Source organism: Aphelocoma coerulescens, chromosome 7, assembly GCF_041296385.1.
Source record: "Aphelocoma coerulescens isolate FSJ_1873_10779 chromosome 7, UR_Acoe_1.0, whole genome shotgun sequence".
NCBI classification, from domain to species: domain Eukaryota; kingdom Metazoa; phylum Chordata; class Aves; order Passeriformes; family Corvidae; genus Aphelocoma; species Aphelocoma coerulescens.
The window spans coordinates 5,434,247-5,458,827 of record NC_091021.1 but is presented as its reverse complement, the minus strand read 5'-3'; the positions used below and the strand labels follow the sequence as shown (position 1 = coordinate 5,458,827).

General features: G+C 41.9%; 1 protein-coding gene across 7 annotated transcripts in view; it reads left to right on the top strand.

The window, feature by feature from the left end:
* The window catches only part of DIP2A (disco interacting protein 2 homolog A), a 95,485-nt gene extending 71,078 nt beyond the window's left edge, over positions 1-24,407 (top strand). For 2 of the 7 annotated variants that reach the window (XM_069021873.1, XM_069021871.1), the window contains 20 exons: positions 6,148-6,284; positions 6,771-6,851; positions 7,050-7,177; positions 8,157-8,271; positions 9,402-9,603; positions 9,729-9,838; positions 9,978-10,058; positions 11,095-11,218; positions 11,477-11,598; positions 11,915-12,026; positions 12,238-12,347; positions 12,457-12,587; positions 13,123-13,291; positions 14,498-14,668; positions 17,168-17,229; positions 19,078-19,135; positions 19,838-19,912; positions 20,499-20,673; positions 21,991-22,114; positions 22,434-24,407. In XM_069021873.1, the coding sequence (XP_068877974.1) occupies positions 6,148-6,284; positions 6,771-6,851; positions 7,050-7,177; positions 8,157-8,271; positions 9,402-9,603; positions 9,729-9,838; positions 9,978-10,058; positions 11,095-11,218; positions 11,477-11,598; positions 11,915-12,026; positions 12,238-12,347; positions 12,457-12,587; positions 13,123-13,291; positions 14,498-14,668; positions 17,168-17,229; positions 19,078-19,135; positions 19,838-19,912; positions 20,499-20,673; positions 21,991-22,114; positions 22,434-22,686 (2,540 nt within the window). In that variant the 3' untranslated portion in view covers positions 22,687-24,407. The other 5 variants (XM_069021872.1, XR_011152199.1, XM_069021875.1 and 2 more) reach the window with 5 other exon arrangements.
* Positions 24,408-24,581: the final 174 nt, after the last annotated feature.

Below are 24,581 nucleotides of genomic sequence, written 5' to 3'. Positions count from 1 at the left end.
TGGCTTTGCTATTCTTGGTCTCTGTATGAACTTCCTGCCTTGCAGAGCTGTGTTTCTAAAGCCCTGTACTCTGTAGAGCATTTATTCAAGGTAAAGTGGATACTCAACTTGGGTGTTTTCAGCAACAACCTTTTCTCTGTAAACCAAAGCCCCTGATGCAAATAAGAGGAGGCTGACAGCTTCTCACTCTGCTGATGAAAATTTCAGCCATTGTGTGCAAGTCTCATTGGTCTTGTTTAATTTTCCTTATTACCCCCAGAAGCCCTTTGCCCCTCCTAAAGTCAAAGGCTTAGTTGTTGTTAATGAACTTAAATTCAGTAGTTTCCTGTCGAAACTGATGGTGATGAGGGTGAGGGTTCGGTCGGGCCCGGCCGGAGATGGACGGATGGAGACGAGAGATCTCTATAAGCAGGTCTTTGGAGCATGCAGTTTATTGCAAAGGGCATGGGTACATGGGCACTGCTTAGAGCTGCCAGCTGCAGCTCCAAGCAGGCCCAAGGTGTAAGAGAGGGAGAGAGAGTGAGCGAGAGAGCTAGAGCAAGAGAGTTACTAAGAGAGCTACTAAGAGGAGAAGAGCATTACTAAGAGCGTTACTAAGAGCGTTACTAAGCGGAGAAGAGCATTACTAAGAGGAGAGCTGAATTAAGAAGAGACGAATTAAGAGGAAGAAGAAGCGCGAGGAGCTTGTTACAATACAATAAATCATCTTCTGTAGTGAATATTCTAATTCTCACTAGCCAATCTAATACAAGATACAAATCCTATAGCATTTACATACAGCCTATAAGAGTTCTTACATTACCATAGAGTGTTACATTTTAACTTCTAAAAACTACTCCTTGGACCCCTTCTGCTGAGCTAGTAGGGTCTGCTCTGACCCTTGGACCTGTCTGCGAGCAGAGGGGATTGTTCAATCAAGAGGGGATTACCTTCAGCCGGCTATACCATTGTTTTCTAGTTGTTCAGTAACTAAGACTCTATATCTCAAAGATGGCCTTCATTTCGATGTCGCTTATAGTTTTCATATTCCCAAAATCTTTTGTTAGGCAATCATATTTATAAGGCTTTCCTGTTTCATCTTCCCCAACAGTTTCCTTCTGCTGAAGACTGAGCAGAAGCTCTGCACTTCATACCAAAATGAAGCAGAGAAGTTGCTTGCTTGTTGTGTGGCTTCTCTGAAGTTTTTGTTTTGTATTAAGACCATTTGAAGTTGTTTTGAAAGTCCATAATAAATTCCAAGAAAGGCAATATTAACTTCAGCTTCACAGTTGGACTTGATCTTAAAGGTCTTTTCCAACCTAATCAATTCTCTCATTCTGTGACTGGCATCGGTGTCTCAACAAAATAGTGATTTTTCTGCTTCTACTAGAATATAGATGGTATGTGCTGCTGCTGCTGTCTGTTCGGGGTGTCCACACTACTGCTGTCCCCTTGAAACCTCGTGGAAATTCAGCTGTGCTCCCAATGTTTTCCTTAGCTTATGGGTTAGTCACAGGGACATGAAGGGAGCAAGTTTGTGTGCCTGATAGTCATGAATCCTTAGTGAACTGACTGAGCTTAAGCTCAATGTTGCTCCTGTTCAAAAAAGTGGTATTAGATGCAGGATCAATTGAAATCTTTCTTTGGATCAGTTTATCCCATGTGGCTCCACCTCTGTGGCACCCCCACTACCAAAAACTAGGCCATGCAAAACCAACACAGGGATGCTCCTGGCTTTGCTCTAAGGCTTGGTCTCACAGTAAAGTGTGCTTGACCTCACTAAGGCGCAAAGCTGCCTGCAGCTACTCTTCTTATTCAACTGTTGGAGCTGTAAGTCCCCTGGGTTAATTTTCCACAGAGCATCTGCTCAGTGGCAGGTTCAAGTCTGCCTTAGGATGTTGGAAAAGTTCCTGTATGCTTTACAGGTAAGTAATTTCACCTCACTATGAGTTGTCAAAAAATACATCCCTGTCCTTGTGAAATGCCTGATTGCACAGTTGGAAGGATCTGTGAAAAAACCCTTCTCCTTTGTCCAAATTCCTTGGAGCATTGTCTAACAAATCTAGGGGACCCATCTGGATTAGGGTGCCACTGGGAGGCAGTGATAACACTACTGTAACTTTCTACGTGAGTAAGAAGTGTAAAGTGACTTGTGTGAGGGGAGAACAGTTAAATGCGTACCATCGGGTGCCTCAGACTGATATGACTTGTAATTGATGGCTGTTGCTATTTGAAAATACAGTTGTAAGTGGTAAAACTACTTGGAAGTTAAGCAGAATTTGGGCAACTTAATTCATTAACTCCGTTAAAACTGATTAGCATTGGGCTGTCAGAATCTGGAGCAGATTTGCTTCAATTTATCCACATATTAAAAATTCCAGCAGAAATTTCTCTATATGTTCCTTAAGTCAGAAGATACATGATAGATTTCATTACAAAGGATAATTGATAACTTTTGTCTCTTAAAAAATCCTCCAGAGTAGGAAGAAAGTCAAAAGACTAGCAGTTACTTACAGGGGTGTGCTAAATGAAAAAAATTAATGACTTAAGGAAATGAATGAATTCGTTTCTAATGAGTCTGCATGTACATTCTAACAGTGGAGATACTTGTGCCTTACTTGGTAAGATTTATGCTTTTTCCTGTGTAGTATTCATGGTGGGTGTGCCCTGTCCATTTTTGCTTGGTGTTTGGCATACAGGAGAGAACATACCACCACCTGTTCACTGCCTCTCTGCTGACTGATGAGTCTTGCTCTTGATATGTTTTTGGTTTTGTATTCTTTTTCTGAAGGCTTTCTTCCATCTTCTGATCCCCACTGAACTTGGAAGTCTTCCCTAGTCTTCCAAATACTTTGTGACATAGGAGCTCACATTCCTGAATTTAATTCAGAAATGGTCAAGCCAAATGCTTTTGATCTCATTACCTGTAAAGATCTCTGACATGCTTTATTCAGGTACTACCTGGTTAAAAGGTCATGGATAAAGTGTCTGCTCTCACCCTCCTTTTCGTCAGATCTTGCTATTTTTTCTGAGACACTGAGCCCACTTGCTCAGGGGATCTTACTCAACGGAGCCATCAGCACCAGGGTCATGTCATGTGTCAGTGCTGTTCAACCCATAGGCCATTCTTGATGCCACATTCCCTTTGCATTCATTATCTACCATGAATGCCCATCACAAGACCGTCAAGGGAAGTGCCAGCATCCACAGAGAAATCTTCCCCTCAAAGATAGCATGGGATTCTTAAGAGAAAATCTAGTATGCATTCCCCTGGAGTCCTGTCCTGGAGGGATGATGTTTTATCCCACCTGTTGACCACCTTGGGCTATTTTTCATTGTTTCTGTCTGAGACTGGCATTGCTAAATTTGGCTCATAACAACATTCAGTTCATTTTTTCAAATTGGACTGGTAAAGATGGGAGGGAGAATGCCAAACCTCTTTTCTTCTGCCCATTCTCAGCCTCCAACTTTCATGTCAACTGGAATGTGATTGCTGTGTTATCTGTCATCTTGGAAGCATATTATGCCTTATGTTTGAGCCTGGATATATTGCTTAGTGGATATGTTAACTGCAGTTAAGTTTGTCTCTCTTCTACTTCCCAACTAATCCTTTCCATTCTTTTACCGGGATTCTTCTCATGCTCTTTCTTTGACAAGAGCTAATACTCTTGAATCCGAAAGTTCTAAATTCCTATAGCCTCTAATCATACAAAGGCTGGTTCCTAGAAACAGTACTGCTGCAGCAGCTACTTTCTTACACTCAAGCAGAAAACTTCAGGTTGGGACCAAATCTTGGGTTTCTGCAAGGTCTTCTGCAATGAACAGTGTCATGTTCTGGATTGTGACTGCATTCAGTACCTTTTCTAGAAGTTCAAGGAGATGGTTCCAATTTCCTAAATGTCGGGAGGCTCACATTGTCTCCAGCCCATGGATGTTTTGTATTTCATTGTTTCCTCTGTCCATGTCTGAGCAAACATTTGCCTAGGTTCTCGCAGTTACCACTATGCATCTTCACTGCAGAGGGATCTGGTTCCTGTACCTCAGTGGAAAGAGTTGTTACAGAACAACTTGGTGAAGCTTTCGGTTTTATTCCTTAGACTGTGAGTTAACAGCACCTCTTTTCCACTCAGCCCTTAGAATTTATCATATTCATCAGTTCTGTGTTCCACATGGTTTCATGTCTGTCACACAATGGCACAACAGCTACTGCAGAACAGCTTCTCTTGGAGACCTGTGCCAGTCTGCACTTGAGATGAGGTGTTTTCTTCCAATTTAAATGTTATACTTTGGATGCTCATGATCACCTCTAGAGTATAGATTTACATTCATCCTCTCTAGGAAGTTGGCTTGCTGTATGCCTATTGCCCTTTCTAGAGGAGCAGGAAGAGATTCAGGTCTGCATTTGATATCCCTGTATGCTGTTTTTCTCAAAGATGAGGTTTCTCTGGAAACCCTGCAAATACCTTCCACAGTGATTCTAGAGGCATTTTTTCCTGGCATTTTAGTATTTTTCCTAAGGCTTCATGCTTCTAGGAAGGAAGTCCTAACTAAAGACTGCAGTGCAATGGTATCCATTGTGTATGGATCCACTATGAAACGCTGGAAAGGGAACAGGAGAGCATTTCCTGACCCTCATCAGTACCTTTGGTCACAGCCTTCTGCTGTGCAGGCCCCTGGCATTATTCTTGCATTCCTGCTGTGCTAGTCTTGAAACATCCAGAGCTGAATCCAGTCTTTAGTAGGGCATCAGTGTGGTCCTTTGCACAGCAGGATTCTCATCTTCTGCCAGGATGCTCCTTGGCAGGTTTGACTGCTGCGAGTCACCATCTGTCAGAATGTACATGTGGACTCATTTGAAGAAAGCTTTCTTAGCAGGAATCTGTGTTCTTTGTAACGTGCAGTCCACATGTACATTCCTGTCCCATCTGCTTTTCCCTTCTCTTTAATTCTTTTTCAGATGCAATGCTGTTGAGAGAGACTGAAATGGTGGTAGATGCACTCTCTTGTATGTCACACATGAAGCAGGAAAAGGAGGAGAAGGAAGAGTAGAGGCTCCACAGATACTGCAGAAGGGCAGCCTTGCAGTATAACCTGGCAGGGCAGAACTGTGCCTGCTGTTAGAATGTACCTGTAGACTATCATACATTGGTTACCGGTAAGTATTTTTTTTTTACTTGGTCAGGGTGATAGGATTGTCCTTTGGCTTCATGGATGGAGCATCATTTAGGGACTGCAGGCTGATCCATTGGCTTTTGTATGTCTGTGAATGCAGTGAGGGCTGTACATTTGTGTATGCCCACAAACTGTGCTTTCTCCAGTTATTAACACTTCTCTTTACATCATTGTTTAAGTGTTATGTACAGAATTCTGATGTTAGCTCACGGTATTTCCTGCAGTAATAAACTATTTCATCAGTTCCAATTTACCAGTAAGTTTTACTTTTTTCCTCCTCAATTGCAAAGTGTGGGATTTTGCATGACCGATAGTTCATACTGTGGACTTTAATTCCAGACATCTGGCTCACACATATAATATCCAGCAACTGTACCAGAATTTGAGTAGCACCTCTTTACTTGGTCACCCAAGGTTATCATTGCATGGTTCCAAACAATTTCTAATAACTGCTAGTTGTTCTGATAGGTAATTTTTATGAAACCAAGATAATTTAGAGGTTAATCTATTGGTAGGGTAAAGTGATTGTCTCACCTGTTCAGACCTAGGATGCTGACAATTGGAAGACTTCTGTAAGGTTTGAAAATGTACCCACAAATCTGTTTTACCAGCAGTTCTTGGTCCATGCAGGCTGCAGAGTTGGCTTTGCCATGTTTATTTTGTATTGACCTGGGTAGATTTACTGATTTCTTTCTTGATCTTGAGTGTTAAGTGGCAAATCAAACTCCCTCAGTCTAGTGTGCCTTGGATTCAGCTGCACCTGGTGTGGAGGCTGTGAAACGCTGTAAGAAAAAAACACTGCATTTGTGAACTTAATCTTGGAGAATGGATTGCACAGGCTGTCAAGACGCTAAAGAGAACTCTCTTACAAGCTGTGTTTTTGCTGTAGCTGATGAATAATTGATACTAAAATCTTTATCTGTCAATGCAGAGCACTACATGTGTCAGCTGCTGGAGCAGACTAACACTGTGATTCTGTGTTCTTCCTCCTTGCAGCCAACATGTGTGTTGTGAAGGTGGATGGGACTCCTTATCTGTGCAAAGCTGATGAGGTTGGAGAAATATGTGTGAATTCAGGAGCAAGTGGGACAGCGTATTTTGGCCTCCTTGGAATTACCAAGAATGTATTTGAGGTTCGAATTCCTTTGTAATTGTTACATTTCTAGTATTCTAGTATTTCTTCTTGCAAATAGACTTATTTATTCCTTAAAGGTCCCTTTTTTTTTTTTTTGTGTGTGTGTGTGTGTCTGTGTGTGTGTGTCTGTGTGTGTTTTATTGTTTGGTTTGGCTTTTAGTTAGTTAGAAAAAAGCCCTGGCCAGGTACACTTTGCTTCATTCATAGAATCATAACAAGACATTCTGTCTCTTACAACCAAAAATATGTGGTGTCATCTGCAGTCAGTCAGCTGCTTCTGTATTCCACAGTCCAGCGTAGTGCCTATGTGAGCATTTAAATTTATCTTAGCTCTGAATCAACAGAGTAGTCTTAAGTGAAGGCATTTCAATCTTTCTGCCCATGTTTTTCCTTGCAGTGGTACCCCTTTCATGTATTTTGGCAATAAAGGAGTGAAAGTCCTTATCAGTCCAGTGAGTATCTGAATCCTTCTGTGTTCTTCCAGGCCATCCCAGTGACAGCAGCTGGCATGCCTGTATCAGACCAGCCCTTCACAAGAACAGGATTGCTTGGCTTTGTGGGTCCTGTAAGTGTGAACAGGCCCTCAGGGCCCTACTTTGTCCTGACTCCCAACTCTAATGTGATGCCCCTGAATTCAGCAGGATTTTGTGTCAGGGCACCGACCTCCTATAGATCTCAAGAGTATTGTTGGCTTGAGTCAGGCATGTATTGCCAGGAGTGAGGACGTTTTTCTGCTTTGTTTCTAATCCTTCCTTCTTTTCAGGACTATTTGGTGTTTGTGGTAGGAAAATTGGATGGTTTGATGACAGTTAGCGGCCGCAGGCACAATGCAGATGATGTGGTAGCCACCGCACTGGCAGTTGAACCCATGAAGTTTGTCTATCGGGGAAGGTGAGTGTATTGAAAACTTCAGCACTGCTGATTGGTCTTTGTTGCTCCTTTTTTAACCTACAGACAGTCATCAAGTGACACAGCATACACAGGAGCTATGCATGTGAACTTTTTCATGTGTGTTTTGTAGAAAAGTTGGCACTAAGTTGTGAATTTGGCTGTCCCTGCTAACTTGAAAGACAAATATTGACACCCTGCTTCATGCATGATAGATTTTAAATTACTTTCATACAGTATAAAGGTAGATCTTAAAGAGTCTGTTTAAAACTTCTTTCAAAGCTTCTCTTCAGACACTCAGAAGAAGCTCATGCCAGATGTAAAACACCTCTGTCCCCTGAGCCTTTTGGGTGGCTGAGGGAGGAGCTGTGCATCCTGTTCTAAAGAAAAACTAAGTTCCTGAAGGACCCTCAAAGATAGTGTGTTGTATCACCAACCTGAGTGCTCTTCAGTGGTCCGTGGCTCAATGTCCAGATGGAGATCAATGATAAGTCTCTCAGGGTTCAGACTGGAACCAGTCCAGGCTGAGGCATTATTAATATTTTATCCTAGAAAAGACAAGCCTAAAACTAAGGTAATTCCCAAAGAGGAGTTAAGTACTCTTCAGTGTAAGCATTGGTGGTCAGTAATTTGGCACAGTTGTCTTCCAGAAGGGATACCGCATGTAGGGGCTACAAGTCTAGTGTGCATGATGGAGGTCTACAGGCTAGGTTTGCACAGCCCCTGCATGTATGGAATTTGCCTGTTAGACACGTGCTACATGGGTGACTGCAAATCCACCTGACCCAGACCAGAAATCGATTACAGCAAGGAACCCACAGGGGTTCTAAATTTTCTGTGATTTTGTGATGATCTGGCATGAATAATGCTTGTGCGTGTGAAAAGGTGCCATGAGAGGTTGCAGCCATTCCCATGGGATGATAAGCCACGCCCTGTTCACCCTGTGTTGCATCCTATCATTCTTCTGTCCTTTGTGTTTTAGGATAGCAGTGTTTTCTGTGCCCGTTTTGCATGATGATCGGATAGTGCTTGTGGCAGAGCAACGCCCTGACGCCTCAGAGGAGGATAGTTTCCAGTGGATGAGCAGGGTTCTACAGGTAGTCAGTCTGTCCTTTTCTCTTTCCAGGTGAATAAGGCTGATGCATGAAATGAGAATATTAGAGCTTTTTCTTTCTTTCCATAAGCAAAACCTATCAGTTAACCACAGACAGGTGTAATAAGCTAATTTTTCTCAGGGTTGAGAATTAACAGAATTTTGTAAAAAGTAAGACTTTCTTTCAGAATGTTTTTTTAGCTTCCTACTACTGGGATTCTCAGAGTCCTAAGGGTGATGGGTTTTGTTTGGGTTAATGCTACATGTCTCTTCTGATTTCATACTGAGGGTTACCTCTGAAAATATTCTGGAGTATACTGCCAAGTATCAGAACAGCCCCTGAAAGTTTTTTATCACTATCAACCTTATTCTAGATCTGCAACAAGAAGTATTAAAAACTTTTTCCCTTAATTATTTTACTTTATTTCCTTGGGGGTGCAGGACGGGAGGAAGGGGAACTGTGGTAGATATTCATTTGCAGTTTTTAGAATTAATCAGTTCTAAGGAAGTGAAAATGGAGAGATCAATTATGGAAGACTCTGGTAAGGGGACAACTGAAGGGAAGGATCCAGAGAGCAATTTAAGGGAAGTTTGCTCTTATGAGTAAGGCAGTTGGGTAATAATGGTTTCTGTCTAATTTCAGCTTTCTTATCTTCTTGGAGAGAATATCTGGTTTTGGGAGAAAATATTTTTGTTTCTCTCTTTAGAAGTGTCATAGCTAGAAGAGGCACTTTACATTTAGGCAGCAAAGATGCTTCCCTCCTAAATTTTGTGAGTTTTATGTTCTACTGCGCTTTTGTGATTCTGCCATACATGCTAAATTTGCTATGATATAACTTGGCTTTTGAAAATCTCTGCACTTTTTGCCCACTTTTAAGAGACTCTCCTAATCCCTGATGTGCAGGTGGCATCCCCTTGATAGAGGGCACAAGCAAAGTCCTGGGTCTGCTCCTGCTCCCATTGAAGTCATGGCACAGCTTCTATGAGTTCAGTGAGTGCAGAATTGGACCCTTTATTTGCAAATTGTGGTGCAAGTAAAAATTTTAATGTTATAAATGACTTGAATTCAAATTCTTGCTCTAGCTACATCCCAGTTGATAATGTGGACTGTATTTTTTTTTCATTTCTGTGAAGGCAATTGATAGCATTCACCAAGTAGGTGTGTACTGCCTTGCCTTGGTGCCAGCCAACACTTTGCCAAAGGCTCCACTCGGAGGAATTCATATTTCAGAAACGAAGCAGCGCTTTTTGGAGGGTGCTCTGCATCCTTGTAACGTCTTGATGTGTCCCCACACCTGTGTTACCAACCTGCCCAAGCCTCGACAGAAACAGCCAGGTGAGGAAACCAGAATATGTGCTAGTTCTGCCAGACCTGTGTCTTATAGGGCACCTGCAGGCTGAGCTGTTGCTTGTTCCTTAGGTTGTTTTTCCTCATTTTGCACTGTTCTTTTCAAAATGCAGATGTTGGTCCTGCGTCAATGATTGTAGGAAACCTCATAGCTGGCAAGAGGATTGCACAGGCCTCAGGGAGAGATGTTAGCCAGTTGGAGGACAATGACCAGGCAAGAAAGGTGACATTGGGGTCCTGGTATTATTAAATATTTGAATTAGCTTATTCAGAATGAAAGAAGACCAGGTATGATATTCTGCTGAAAGTAAACCTGAAGTACTTTGAGTTAATCTGAGCATCATCTTTTTCTTCCATTTCAGTTCCTGTATTTATCAGATGTTCTTCAGTGGCGAGCTCAGACAACTCCAGATCATCCACTCTTCCTTTTGTTGAATTCCAAGGTGAGATGCACTTTAGGTCATACTTGGAGATTGAGATCAAAACAAAGGATTATTTAGATTCCAAGAAAAGCCCTTCTATAAGTCTTTTCCTGAAATGCTGCAGATTATTTTAATGAAGCAGACAAAAATTGCTAGGTGGTAAGCAGCATACATTTTTGCACTTCTGGAATTTTATGACATATCTTCTATTCCACATCTGAAATTTCAGTATGCATTCTGCCTAGCTTAAAACATTGCAGTAATTGCATTTCCTGCTGGAACACAGCTTCTGTCATATTAATGGAAACCATGATTCTGTCTTCATTCCTGAGAACAAGGGTGTCTGTAAGTCAGAAATGGAGGATTTCCTGATTAGAAGATCTAGAGCCTAAGTAGAGAACCCTTGGGACAGCTTTGGAGTCAGATTTTTCAGGAGCACTGTCACACCCTGCAGGGGATGCTGATGCCTTGCCCTGGCCTAGGCTCTGCCCTCAAGAAGGATGGCACATAGAGTGACAGTAAGAGCCCAGGAATAAACTGGATCTGCCTTGTTCTGTGCTGTGTTGCAGACAGGAGTCTTCCACAAAGTCCAGCAGCAGTCTTTGGGAAGTGACGGATTTGTAGGTCTCATTCAGAGAGGCAAAAGAGTTTAGGACATAGTTCAAACTTTCTAACTTTCCTTTTGATACTGCGCTTTAGCAAAAAAAATTGTTTCAACACTGTTATTGTTGAAATTATTTATTCTCTCAGAGTGAATAAGATTTTGAGGGAAGTTTTCTAGTGTGAAGCAGCCCTTTCCTGGGTTGTTCAGGCAAGTTTTACCCTTGATAGGGAGACTCTGCAAAAGGAAACACAAAACTTGGACACAAAGAAATTACCTGTTGGTGAACTCCTGTCTTAAATAGCTAGGACTAATGTGCTACAGTGCTACAAGTTGGTGTGTTCACGTGTCTCCAGGAGGAACCCTTTTGGTTTACACCTTCTTGTGTCAATATCCAAGTCACTGAGATGCTGCTGTTCCTATAAAGGTTTCTGCTGTCACTTGTCTCCTGTGCAGGGTACTGTAGCCAGCACTGCCTCGTGCATCCAGCTGCACAAGAGGGCAGAGAGGGTGGCAGTTGCGCTGATGGAGAAAGGACGGCTGAATGTTGGTGACCACGTGGCCCTGGTTTATCCTCCAGGTAAAGCAACACAGACAGCAAAACCCACAATCACAGAGGACAAGAAAAGAAGTTCTGTCCATTAATTGGATTGGAATAATTTTTACTAACTCTTAAATGCAAAACATTTTATGCTGGTTGTGGAGCAGTCTGCTGATTGGAGAGACACTTGTGACAAATCTTTGCATCTTAATAACATTGTGTATTTTGATTTTGATGAAAGAGTTTGGCCTATTGTTCTGATAAAAATGGCTTTAATTTCACAAATATCCTTTCCAGGAGTAGACTTGATAGCAACTTTCTACGGCTGTTTGTACGCTGGCTGTGTTCCCATCACTGTCCGCCCACCTCATCCACAGAACCTTGCTACCACTCTGCCCACTGTCAAAATGATTGTAGAGGTAGGTATGAGACATTCCTCTCCTCCTGATTCTGGGGAGTGTGGAATGGTTGATACAGCCTGCTGAATTGCTTTGCCACAGTCAGTGTAAAATAAGCTAGAAAATAAATATTCAGTGTCCTGTGGCTGAGTCAATAATGACTTCTTCAGAAACTCATTTAAAATGGTCTTTTCTTGTTGTGATTTATTTTGCTTTGTTTCCAATTATTTTCTTCATCTCTTCATCTTACTGGTTATCTCATCTGGATGCATATGACATGACTTTGGGCATGCACTCCCTGGTTTTATCAATGGTTTTAATGCTGTGCCTTTTGCAGGTCAGTAAGTCTGCATGTATACTGACCACCCAAGCTATAATGAAACTGCTCAGGTCCAAGGAGGCTGCAGCAGCTGTAGATATTAAAACATGGCCCACTATTTTGGATACAGGTACGGTAGCCAAAATGGAAATAGTTTGAAGAGTCATACATTTATTTTGCTACACAACTGCCTGATTGAGGGGATGTATTTTGCATTGCATTAAAATAGCTGTCCAGAAACTATAAGAAGGATTTGATGATAATGCTGTAAAGATTTTTTTGTCCTGTGCTTGTTTCCCAAAATAATATGGTACCCTTCTCTACTTACATATTTTAAATAGATGATATGCCTAAAAAGAAGCTGGCTAGTGTTTTCAGACCTACGTCTCCAGATATGTTGGCATACTTGGACTTCAGTGTGTCTACTACTGGTATATTAGCAGGAGTAAAGGTAGAGTAACAAGAGATAATCATATTTTATTTCTTTACGTTTATAAAGAAATATGTAAAACCCTTTTTCTAGAAAAAGGTCCCTGAAAGCTCCTGTTTTCCTCTTGCAGATGTCACACGCAGCTACAAGTGCCTTATGTCGCTCAATAAAGCTCCAGTGTGAGCTGTACCCATCCCGACAGATTGCCATCTGCCTGGATCCCTACTGTGGCTTAGGCTTTGCACTGTGGTGCTTGTGCAGGTATGACTCTGGAGCTCTGGGTCTCCTCACATGTGTCCAGCCTTTCCCAGAACCCCAGGGAATGGACATGGGTGAAACTGTCAAAGAAACCCAAATTAACCTTTTTATCAGTAGATCAGAAAACACCTTTTGTGCTAAGAAAATCCATTTAAGTCAGTTAGTTACTTGAGTAACTTCAGGTTAGTAAGTGGTATTAATTGGATACCAAATTCAAGGAAGAAAAAAAGAAGGGACTGAGGGACTTCACTGTCTGTTTCACATTGATTAGGTAAATCTTTTTAAAGTCTTTTGAGATTAAACCATATGTTTTGACAAGACCTTTAAGGTGTTCAGTGCAAGATTGGTATGCAATAAGAAATACTGCTAAAGGAAGCAGTTAAGTGTTTCTTAAAACTAGTGAGTCATGACTTGATTCAACCAGATAACTACTCTCATGCAGCACATCTCACAAAGCTGCAAATTTTTTTGCCTTTTAAAACATGCCATATGCATTAATTAATTGAATTTTCATGTTCCTGTTGCTTCCTCTCCCCAGTATATATTCAGGTCACCAGTCCATCCTGGTCCCTCCTCTGGAGCTGGAGAGCAACGTGTCTCTGTGGCTGTCTGCTGTCAGCCACTACAAAGTGCGTGTCACCTTCTGCTCATACTCTGTGATGGAGATGTGCACCAAAGGCCTTGGGACACAGACTGATGTTCTCCGGGTGAGTGGGCTTCATTTTTCCACATACTGACATAAACAAAGATATATCTTTCTAAAAATACTTCATTTTGGCTTGGAGAAGATGAGTTTTTAAGTGTTTCTGTGATAGCCTTCCATTATGTCTTGAGTTTTGGGGAGTGTTGAGACTGCCAGAAGATTCAGCTTCCATGTTTCTGGTGGAGGAAAAAAAAAGAAGTCTTCCATTTTCAGTTTTAGTTATTTGTGCAACCTCAGTGCTGCTAGATATTTTTGATGTTTTGGGCAAAATACATAGCAAGCCTATCAACTTGTTTGTGTCTGAGACAAGAAAAAAACCCAACACCAAACAAAAAAAAAAATCCGAGACAAAACACACACCAACAGAAGGAAAAACACCGAAGGCCCAGCAAACAAAAAACCTCACCCATAACAGCCAAAAGAAAAAGCTCCCAAAAATTCAGCAAGTGTGACTTACTTTCAGATATCACTCATACCAGAAGTGCTGAGTTCTAAAATGGGTGTAATCTTCCCCAGTCCTCGAAAGGTTCCAGGCCAAGTTGGATGGGGCTTGGAGCAGCCTGATCTAGAGGAAGGTATCCCTGCCCATGCAGAGGGATTGGAATGAGATGAGCTTTAAAATCCTTTCCTTCCCACTCAAAGTTATGCTATATGATTCTTTGATTCCTAACAACAGCAATTGCACCCTGATACATCTATTTATTTTTGAGGAAAAATCTCTTAACTCAGATTGAATTTCCTTGAAGAGGAAGGAGCATTCCCACAGCTGTAGGAACTCGGCTGCTCAGGACTTCCATTGGGAATGTGGCAGCTCCTTCACAAAGGTGGCTGTATTGTGTGCTCTCAATAGAGACAAAAAAAGCCTGTCCCTCTGTTCCCCTGGACCTCACCAAAGGCAATCCTGGCCCACAGCCAGTTGCTCCAGGTTCACATTCACATTGAGAGGAGCTGATGATGTCTGGAACATCTAAACTGTGCAGTGCTGGGTGCCAGCAGGTCTCTGGCAAGCCCAGCCCTGTGCCAAAATGATATTTCAAGGGTTTTTCAGCTCAAAATGCTGAGTCCCTGTGTTGCAGCTACAGGATGTCTGTAGTGTTAAACCAGTTCATGTCTTACTCTAGTGCCTTTAAAGCCCTTCTGTTGCACAAATAAAACGGTTTATTTCTAGAAATGCTGTCTTTGAAGTTACAGTGTTGTTCTCCCCTCTCAGATGAAGGGGGTTAACCTGTCCTGTGTGCGCACCTGCATGGTGGTGGCAGAGGAGAGACCGAGGATCACCCTCACCCAGTCTTTCTCCAAGTTATTCAAAGACCTGGGCCTCTCTGCTCGTGCAGTGAGCACTACCTTTGGGTGCAGGGTCAACGTAGCAATTTGCTTACAGGTGAGATTAAACTGCTTGTTCCTTACACAGAATCTCTGGTAACTTGTGAGAAAATCATGTTCAGCTGAATGGAATTCTTTTTCTAATGAACTAGATATCCATTGCTTGCTTGCTTCATCACCAAGTTAAATAAGCTTTTTAATAAGATGTTTAATATGATGTTGATTATGATAATTTCACTTTTCTGTACTAATTGACCAATTGATTTGCTTTTCCAATCCAGAGGGTCAGTACTAAGAAACTTGTTTCCTTCCTTCTATGCAGGAGCAGTATTAAATAAACAACTTCCTATTCATAAATATTGCATGTTACAAGCAGTGCTGTTTCAGCTTTTGTGTGATTCAGATTTTGTCTTGTTTTGTATAATGTGGAATTAAATGGAAGGCAAAATTCTGTAAATAAGACCCAGGAAAATGAACACAGTTGGCAGGTTTTTTTGACTTTTAAAGATCTCAGATGAGTATTAGCAACATGCAAATATTTTTGTCTCACCTTGTGTGAGAGCTGGACTTTTTTTTAACTTAAAAGTATAAAATTGGAAGCTTTGAGAGGGAGGATATGCCCATAAAGTTCTCAGCCCTGCTTTACAGTCTGGAGATAATGACATGCTGGGGGTCAGAACCCCTTCTGACAGTTTAGTATTTAGCTGATAATAATATTTTATGTGTAATTTAACCAGATGAAGTCTAACTTTGCTTAATGCGATATTTCTTTTCCAGTCAGGAGATTAAAAAAATATATAAATATATATATTCCAAAACTTACCTGAAAAATCAGGTGTTAAGTAAGCATGGACTAGAAAATGGGAAAGCACCGTGGGGTTTGGAGGATGCTTGAGTTAATCAATGAAGTGCTCAGGTTTCAGATGAGGCAGTATGTAGCTTTGTATGTGGGGAATATCTTAGGGGGCACATGGATTAAGTATGTGTAATTGTAAATTTAATGTCCTTTTTTTTTGTATAAATTACACTTAATAAAATAGGATTCTATGAAAATTGCTGCTGTACTTCTGCAAAACTTTTGGGTTTCCTTTTTTCTTCTTCCTGGTGCCCACTAGATGAAGAAAAGCCTTTTTAGCTCTCAGAATATATTAGTGTTCTAGGTTTCCTACAAGAGAGATATTCTGGAACATGAGTTACCTAAATATGTTGCCATTCACAAGTGTTCCCTTAGTTTCTCTAATTTCTTTCACATTTAAAGGAGAAAGGATTTTTAACAAGACCAAGCTAATGGTTATAATGAAATAAGAGTGATTTTATGAATCAATAGGTAGAAAAACAGGAAGAATACACATGAAATCAAGATGACTGTAAATTAAGATTCTGAATTCATTGAATAAAACATTTCAGCTGTCAAGTGTGAAAGAATAGCTTTCCAAATTGCCTGTGTGAATAAAAATTTCAAAAGCCAGTTTGGGATGAAGGGGGAGAGAAAACAGTTTTTCTGCAGAATACTAAATGGCAGCATGAAAAGGACTCCAAAAAAACCCTGTGAGGAATACAGGACTGATGGGCAGTTAAGTTTCCCCTTAATTTTATGCCTTTTTCATCTCTGTTTTCCATTCTTGAACCCGTTTTTAGTGGAAAGGGTTTTCTTCCAAAGTGATACCTGTATTAGACATTTTTAATAAATTGGATTTAAATGAATGTAAATGAATGACTAAATTTTTTATACAAATTAGCAGGCAGATAAATACCATTCTTCCAACCCTGCTGAACTGGTTCACTGAGAAGGTGTTTCTGAAGCTGCAAATAGTCTTACAGAGGGAGAAGGGATTTATTATAAAGCAATGTATGAGTTGCCTTAGCCCTCTTTTGTTCATTATCTGTGACTTGCATGTTTCCCAAAGAACCACCTAAAAGTGCCAAGCTCTCAAATAATCTGAAATGGAAATTTTCATTCTAAAACAGTGTAAGTTTTGTTTTCTGTCTTACTGTGTGTATCTTATGTTTCTAGTGCCTCTTTGTTTGTATTTTCTTTTTTTCCCCTTTCTCTCTGTTTCCCACACTTTGATGGCCTCTCTTACTTCTGTTTGTGGTCCTGCTGTCAGCCAAACAGGCTGGGCAAGCTGGCTGAACAGGTATAGTGATGCATGTGTGCTTGTCACGTCCTAAAGTCCATCTGGTTCTGCAGTGTTAGGGACTAGGCCCACATAGGTTTATGTTTACATCCTTTTGCACTGGCTGTGTGGGTTTTAGAGCAGGTGCTTACTCAAATAAAATTATAAAAGCTGGATTTTAAATTTAAAAATTTTCCAAAACTTAGACTTACCTGTCCCACATACTTTGCTTGTACATTCATTGACTGATTCCATAAAAAAGCAAAGGCTCTACAGTAGTCACTGTAGAAAGGGGGGCTACTTTATTTCTTGTACATTAGGGAAGTGCTTTATAAGTGTCAGTAAAAAAGGGAGAGAAATTTGTGAATTTGTGTGGCTGTGAGAATGAAAGCAGGATGTCGTGGCTTCTGTTGAATTTGTTTCTTCTTCCTTATTCTTAGGGAACAGCAGGACCAGATCCAACAACAGTCTATGTAGATATGAGAGCACTTCGACATGACAGGTATAGTCTGTATTAAAGCATTAACTCTTCAATGGCCGTGGAGAAGAAACTTCAGCCTCAGTGCACTGGTTTGCTGAAATATCCTTGGCAGCAGTCAACTGACTCCCTGCCGTGTTGTATCCCTGTGCTGTGCAACTCCAAGAAATCTGCTCTCTCACAATCCTTTAGGTAGTGGAAGTAGTACAGAGTCTCCCTTAGTCTTTTTTTTTTTTTTCCCTTCAAACCAAAACAACTCTGTTCCCTTAGCCTTCCCTGGGCTGCACTGTGTCACTTAATTCCAGTTAGGCTCCTTGCTCTTTACTGTTTGTAATTCCTACTGATGCTCTGCCATGACTCAGTGCGACAAGCAGAGGTCCAGGAGAATCTGGAAAAGAAGGTGAATTTAAAATCCTGGTGGGACTGCAACCTTCAGGCTTTTTTGGAAAAAGTTACTCATCTTTCCAGAGAGCAGAGTTACAGATTCTTGAAAGAAACATGGTCTGTGGGAATGCTAACAGGGAAGTTAGAAGACGGCTAGAAACGTGTAACTGTAAGTTGTGAATAACTGAGAGTAACTGGGTGATTCATTGCAGCTCAGTCAGTGCAGCTAAGGTTGGGGTAGCAGTGCATATACTAGAACACTTCCGTTTAAGTTCTTGTCTTGGTTTGAAAGACAGGTGCCTGCCAAGGAAGGCAGGAATCTCCCTTGGAATGGAGACAATGACCCCCTTCTCTCCAAGTTATTGTAACTTTGAAATTAAGGGGCTTCCAGGCAAAGATATGGGAAAAGGAATAACAGTTCTTTACTTGTATGTATGTACATATAACAAGGCAGACAAACAACCACAACGGCAGTGTCAACAAACAAACCCACAAACCCATTGCCAGCCTCTCTCAGCTGTCAGGCACCTTCCCCTTGGGTGCAGTTCTGGTCACTGCCGGTGGGGGCGCTGGTGGCTCCCGGCCGGGCAGGGGGGTGCAGTTGTTCCCCCGCGCCTGCAGGGGGCGCTGTGGCGCGAGCGCCTCTCTCTTGCCTCTCTCTCATCATGTGGGTGATGGCGGGTGAGCCAGCGGGAGGGATGGAAAAGGGGCTTCCTTTACAAACCCACAGGGGCAGCCAATCTCGGTGCCCCTCAGGATGCCAGAATGGGCTGTAGCGGGAACCTTGGAGCAGCAGCTGGAACGGCAGAGGTGGGCACACCCCGGGGTGGCAAACAAAATGTAGCAGAAACTCCACAGCCTTAGCGGGAACTGCGGGGTTTGGGCAGACACGGGGTATTGGGGTGAAGTGTAGTGAAAAACCCGAAGTAGCAGCAGAAGACAGTGGGGCTGGGCAGCGGCAGCTGGGCTCCCGCAAGCAGCCAGGAGAGACTCCCTCAGAGGGGCGAGGGGCTCAGGGTCACGGGTTTACCCCTGGGCACCCAAGTAGATGGTGAGGGTCCTTTTCCAATGAGGTAGAGTGTTACTAAGGTCCCAGTTCAAAAGCTGCTCTTGCGAGCAAAGCCTCACTCACGGTAGAAGCAGTAAAAGGCGGAACTCCATGGTGGCAGCAAATTCTTCCCACAGTAACCACAGACTGGTCCCCTCCGATCCAAGAGTGAGTGAGAGAGAGAAGCTGAGCCCAGCCCCTGACCCCCCAGCCAAAATCTCAGGTATCTCTGCCCTTCCCAAGAGAAAGCCCCTCAGCTAGGAGAGTGCAGCCAGCTGCACCCCTCCCCCTCCTCCATGGCTATATCTTTTGTCTCTCTTAAGTACCAGTCATTATCATCTCTTAGGCAACAGATGGGAGAAAATTCCCTGAGAGGAAAAAAATCTTAACCTCCAACAGTTCTTAAAGCCTTGTACAAATGTATCTTCTTATTTTCTCAGGGTGCGTTTGGTGGAGAGAGGTTCTCCACACAGTCTGCCACTTATGGAGTCTGGGAAGGTGAGAGACTGAGTGTGATCCTTCCTCCTCACAGAATCACAGAGTGGTTTGGGTTGGAAAGGACTTTAAAGCTCATCTCATTCCAGTCCCTGTCTGCCATGGGTAGGGACGCCTTCCACTAAACCAGGTTGCTCCAAGCCCTATCCAACCTGGCCTTGAACACTTCCAGGGGTGAGGCAACCACAGCTTCTCTGGGCACCCTGTGCCAGGGCCTCAACACCCTCACAGGGGAGAATTTCTTCCCGAAATCTAATCTAAACCTCCTCTTTCAGTTTAAAGGCATTCTGACACTCATTATGTCCTCATGGCATTCACCTCGGCAGGGAGCTGCATCACCTGGATCTCAGTAAAGAACATGTGGGACAAGCTTGGCTAATCAGAATGTGTCCAGGAGAGCATGTTGTGATTGAGTAGTTAAAGTGAAGATAGGTGCATGACATGAAGCAATAGGATAAGTTGCTACCACTGAAACAAATCTGAGGCCTTCTGAAGTCATTTTCTAGGTGTGAAACCAATGCTGAAGCTGCAAAACGGCTGCTCAGAGTTAAAATTATTTAACAAGTTAAATAATAGTGGTAGAAAGAGATGGTTGGTATCTGTGGTGCAGAAAGGAGTAGTAAGGGAAGCACAGACTGTTGACTTCTGATTAATTTTTCTTTTGATTAATTCATTTTCTTAACTTCTGTTTGCTTCTTATTCAAGATTCTTCCAGGAGTAAAGGTCATCATAGCACACACAGAAACCAAGGGACCTCTGGGAGACTCACATTTAGGAGAGGTAAAGGTTTGGTACCGTTGTACTGTGTTTATCAGTAGTGATGGGATACATTGATACCTCCTCTTAGATAAATGCCTTTCTTCCCCTGAGTGGGACGGCCAGGATCACCCTGGTGTGGCACGTGAACGAACCCCACAGAGGGCTGGCACTGTTTGCATTCCTGCACATGTGGCTTCACAGCACCAGGTGAGACCAGGGCACTAGTCTGTCTGCCTGGCAGCTTGAACAGGTAGGGATGTACTCCCATCACTGGGCAGCAGCAAAAGGTAATTTGCTGCTTGGTTTAACCTTTGTTTTATAGGCATCTTTTGTTGTGTAATAAGATGCCCAGCTAATAGGTTAGCAGGTGCTCCTTTCCAGTAAGCCAAATGCCTGGTTCATTTTTTTTATGGCCGTTACCATCCCCCAATTACATGTATACAAAACTACTTTTCTCTAGTCGGAAGTTAATGATTTCAGTAAAACTGGCATTTTGGAGTAGTCAAAATTGTCTGTGAAACAGATCTTTTAAATCAATTAATGATATTGTCTGTGTCTGGCAAAATAACCTATGTTTATTCCAGTTTGGATTTGTTTTATCCCCTAGATATGGGTGAGTAGCCCACACAATGCTACTGGTTACTACACGGTGTATGGAGAAGAAGCACTGCACGCTGATCACTTTACTGCTCGCCTGAGTTTTGGGGACACTCAGACCATGTGGGCTCGCACTGGGTACCTGGGCTTCCTGCGCAGGACAGAGCTGACAGATGCCAGTGGAGGTGAGAGGAAACACCTGGACCTACAGGGGTACTTGTGTGAGGCTCTTTGGGAAAGCCGAGCCAGCAAAGATAAGGCTGTCCAGCAAGTTTATGCTGACTTCCATCACGGAAGACTCCTGAATTAAGTAGGAGATGTTCTGTCATTCAGCAGGTTCAGGACATGCATAGACACCAGTGATTTTACAGTCTTTCGAACGTTAAAGGTCTAGAGGAGAAACTTTCCAATATAGAAAATAAATTGTTCATCTGGGTTTTTTTTTTTATTTAAGCCAAGATGTCTAAATTTGGGAAAAGTTTGTCTTCCATCTGCTGTGTTTTCTGTTGAGACAGAATACAAAGTAGATACAGCTCTTGATTATCATATACTTTAAAAAATAAATCTCTGAACATCCTAAAAACAGGAGTTTGATTGCTTGTAACTTAATAACAAATGTATATTGCTGGTTTTCTGTGATTGGACATAAATGAATGATGGTGTCTACATTAATAGTGTCAGTGTCCTGACTGCTGCCACTGGATAATGATAGCAAGTTTTTGTGCCTTGTAGCTTTCTGAAAAATCACTATCATAGAGGTTTTTATCACCATGGAACAATGTTGCTTGTCCTTTAGCTTTTAAGAGGCTTTGTGCAGTGAATTAACATACAGTGCACATGAAGTACAGCTTCCCAGCATGATTTTCACCTCCAGTGACACAACTGACCAGAACTCTAAAACAGTTAACATAGAAAAAGCAAAATTGAACTGAACAAGAGTTACAGGATGAATGCAGAGAGTGTGTCCTTCAGGCAGGGTCTAGGAGAGCTTTGTTTATTTCACCTGGCAGAGCTGAGCCTGGGGAGAGGCTGTTCTTACTGTGTAAACTGTGGGATCTTAAGGAGCTGAGTAGAATTTTGCTGGCATGAGGACAAGTGGGCATAGGCTGATGTTAAAAAGAAAAAAAGAAGTTAAATTTGGAAATCGGGAAAGTGTTTGTGTCAATCAGAGAAGAAAATTTCTCTTGTAAGCATAGTGGAACAAAAAGATGCTTTAATGGCAGACTTTGGTTGGGTTTATGAACTGAGGTTACATTACATGAGAGAAAGGACAGAACTGGATGACCCAGAAATTCTTTTCAGTGTTGTTTCAGTTGCTTGGAGTCAATAGGCAGAAGTGCTACATGAGCTTTCATTCTCTCCAAATGATGGAGCTTGTATTATAGACTTTTCCCCCTAGGAAGCACTGGGAACATCTTAGAATGTCAGGAATAAGCACATAATGAGTAACTGTGTTTGTCCTGCAGATGTGATGATGTTGAAATGTGTGTGCTGTATTGCAGAGAGGCATGATGCCCTGTATGTCGTGGGCTCTTTGGATGAAACACTGGAGCTCAGAGGAATGAGGTACCACCCCATTGACATAGAAACCTCTGTAATCAGGGCACATAAGAGCATTGCAGAATGGTAAGAACCTCAGCATTATTCTTCTGTATCACTTTATTTCTTCTAACGCAGAAGAACTTGTAACTTCCTTGGCTGTGTCAGAATGTACACATGTGGGTGTGGTAAACACATCTCAAGGACTTCATGGACAGTGTCTTCTCACGCGTGTTATTCCCATTTGATGAGTTATGTATATCATTGGCTGTAGGTCCTCTCCAGCCTCAGAGCAGTCAGGTTTACTTGTAAGCTTTGGGAGGTCTTGTCTTTCTTTTAATAACCTCTTTTAATAACTTGTCTAGGTATTTTTTCCTCCCCATTAACGTGTGTGTCATGCCAACAGTGCTGTGTTTACATGGACAAACCTGCTGGTGGTGGTGGTGGAACTGGAAGGCTCAGAGCAGGAAGCGCTGGATCTGGTTGCACTGGTGACCAATGTGGTGCTGGAGGAGCATTATCTCATCGTTGGTGTCGTGGTCATCGTGGATCCCGGGGTCATACCCATCAACTCCCGTGGCGAGAAACAACGAATGCACTTGAGAGATGGATTTTTAGCTGATCAGTTGGATCCTATTTATGTTGCTTACAACATGTGAAAACAGCAAATCACATCAAGGCTAAAGCACCAAAATCCAAGGGACTTTCCTCATAATAACATTGGAATCCATGCTCTGTGTTTTTAAAAGCTGTTGAAGACCTTAGGAAAATGGAGATACTTCTCTTTAGAGACCTTCATCTCCCGGACTGCATTTGCTTTCATAAACCCATTGTAACAGTCACAGCTGTCTTAGGATAGAGAGTTTACTGGAATTCCTGAAGGAAGCTTATTAGAACTATCATGGACCAATTTTATTTTAGGGGGGGCAAGGGGACGAGAATAATTATGAATGTCAGTACTTGATGCACTGCATAAAAGGACATAGAATGGGGTGAGAACACCAGCTGTGAGGAGGACTCCTGGAAACTGCACCCAAAGTCATAACGATCCAGAGTTCACCCTCCACATGACTGCAATATATTGGCAGTATCGGGGTTGGGATATAACCTTCAACATTGCACACACCTCTACCACATTCTCTCCTGAAAGGAATTTTGCACATATCTGAGATTTAAAAATGCAGCCTTTTTATTTTAAATCGCTGACTCATCCCTATTCAGAAGAAGCCAGCCTGTTCCAATCCCGGATTCAATGTAACAGTTATGCTGCTGTTAAGCTTTTTTGTACCAAGCAAAAACAAATACTGTAACAAGGTTACTTACGGTGCCGTGCTGGACTCTGTAATGGTATTATAAACTTTATAATAAAATACAAAGTAATACCCAGTTTTAAGTACTGGATGCAGGAGCCTTCAGTGCTCTTGCTCTTCTAACGCCATGGTAAAGTTGCTTGTTTTTACAGTGTTAGCTGTTAATTCCTGCCCTGCATAATGCCAAGGATTTGAAAATCCGTTCCAAAACCACTAGTGTCTGAATGATTTGTACAAATGTTTACAAAGCATGGGCCTACAATATGTTTTCCCTGAATATTCTGTGCTAAAACTTAAAATAGTAACTTTTTCCCCCATCATGGAAAATCTATTCAGTGCTAGTTAGCTTGAGCTGCTGTGGTACAAACTTCCATTGTTTTCTTTGGAGTTGTATTTAAGCTCTTTTGTTCAGGCTAAAATATCCAGTTGGTTGAGTCACAGTTGGACTAATTAAGGTTTTGAAGTTTCTGCCTGATCTAATACTGCAGTGAACCTAATGCAGAAAGAGAATAAGAAGTTATTCAAATACTTCTGTGTTTGAAGGCAAGCAAATAATTATTTTTATAGATTTGTTAAAGACTTTGAGAGCTACATAAAATTTTTTTTAATAATGCACAAGTTTGAAAAAGAGGCAGTTTTTTCTGCAAGGCAGTTCTGCCTAGATCAGTGCCTAAGAAAGATGGATGTCAGTCCCCTGATATATCAGATTTATCCATGGTAAAATAAACTCTGAAATCTTCAAGAAAAAGCTCTCCTCTGTAATAGTTATGGGTCCTGATGGTGTTTACCTGTGGTGTATAATACAGCTGCATACTCTGACTGTAATTATGTACAGAACTTGTGTAACTTAGTGTTTGAGTGCAGCAGCCTCCAGCAGCGGGCTGTGGAACACCCCTCCTACCAGAACAGCTGGCAAAAGGAGAGAACTCCCTAACCTCCAGTTCCATGTTGTAGTTTTTTAGCAAATAAAGCATTGTAAGACTTTTGTATTGAGAAACTGCTGAAAGTGAGACAAGTTGCCTTGTAAAGTAAATCTTAAAACAAAAAGCTTATTAAACATTTCAAAACAACTCTTGCCAATCTGACTTGATGAATGCTGAAACTTAGGCTGTTAGGTTAAAACCTTGGCTTAGCACAGTTCCCACACATATTTCAGACAGTTTAATGCCTTAAGAGCTTTTTCTGCAAAGCTTCACTACAATTGCTTTGCAGGTAAAGCAGTTGTAAAGCCTGGATGGTCCTGA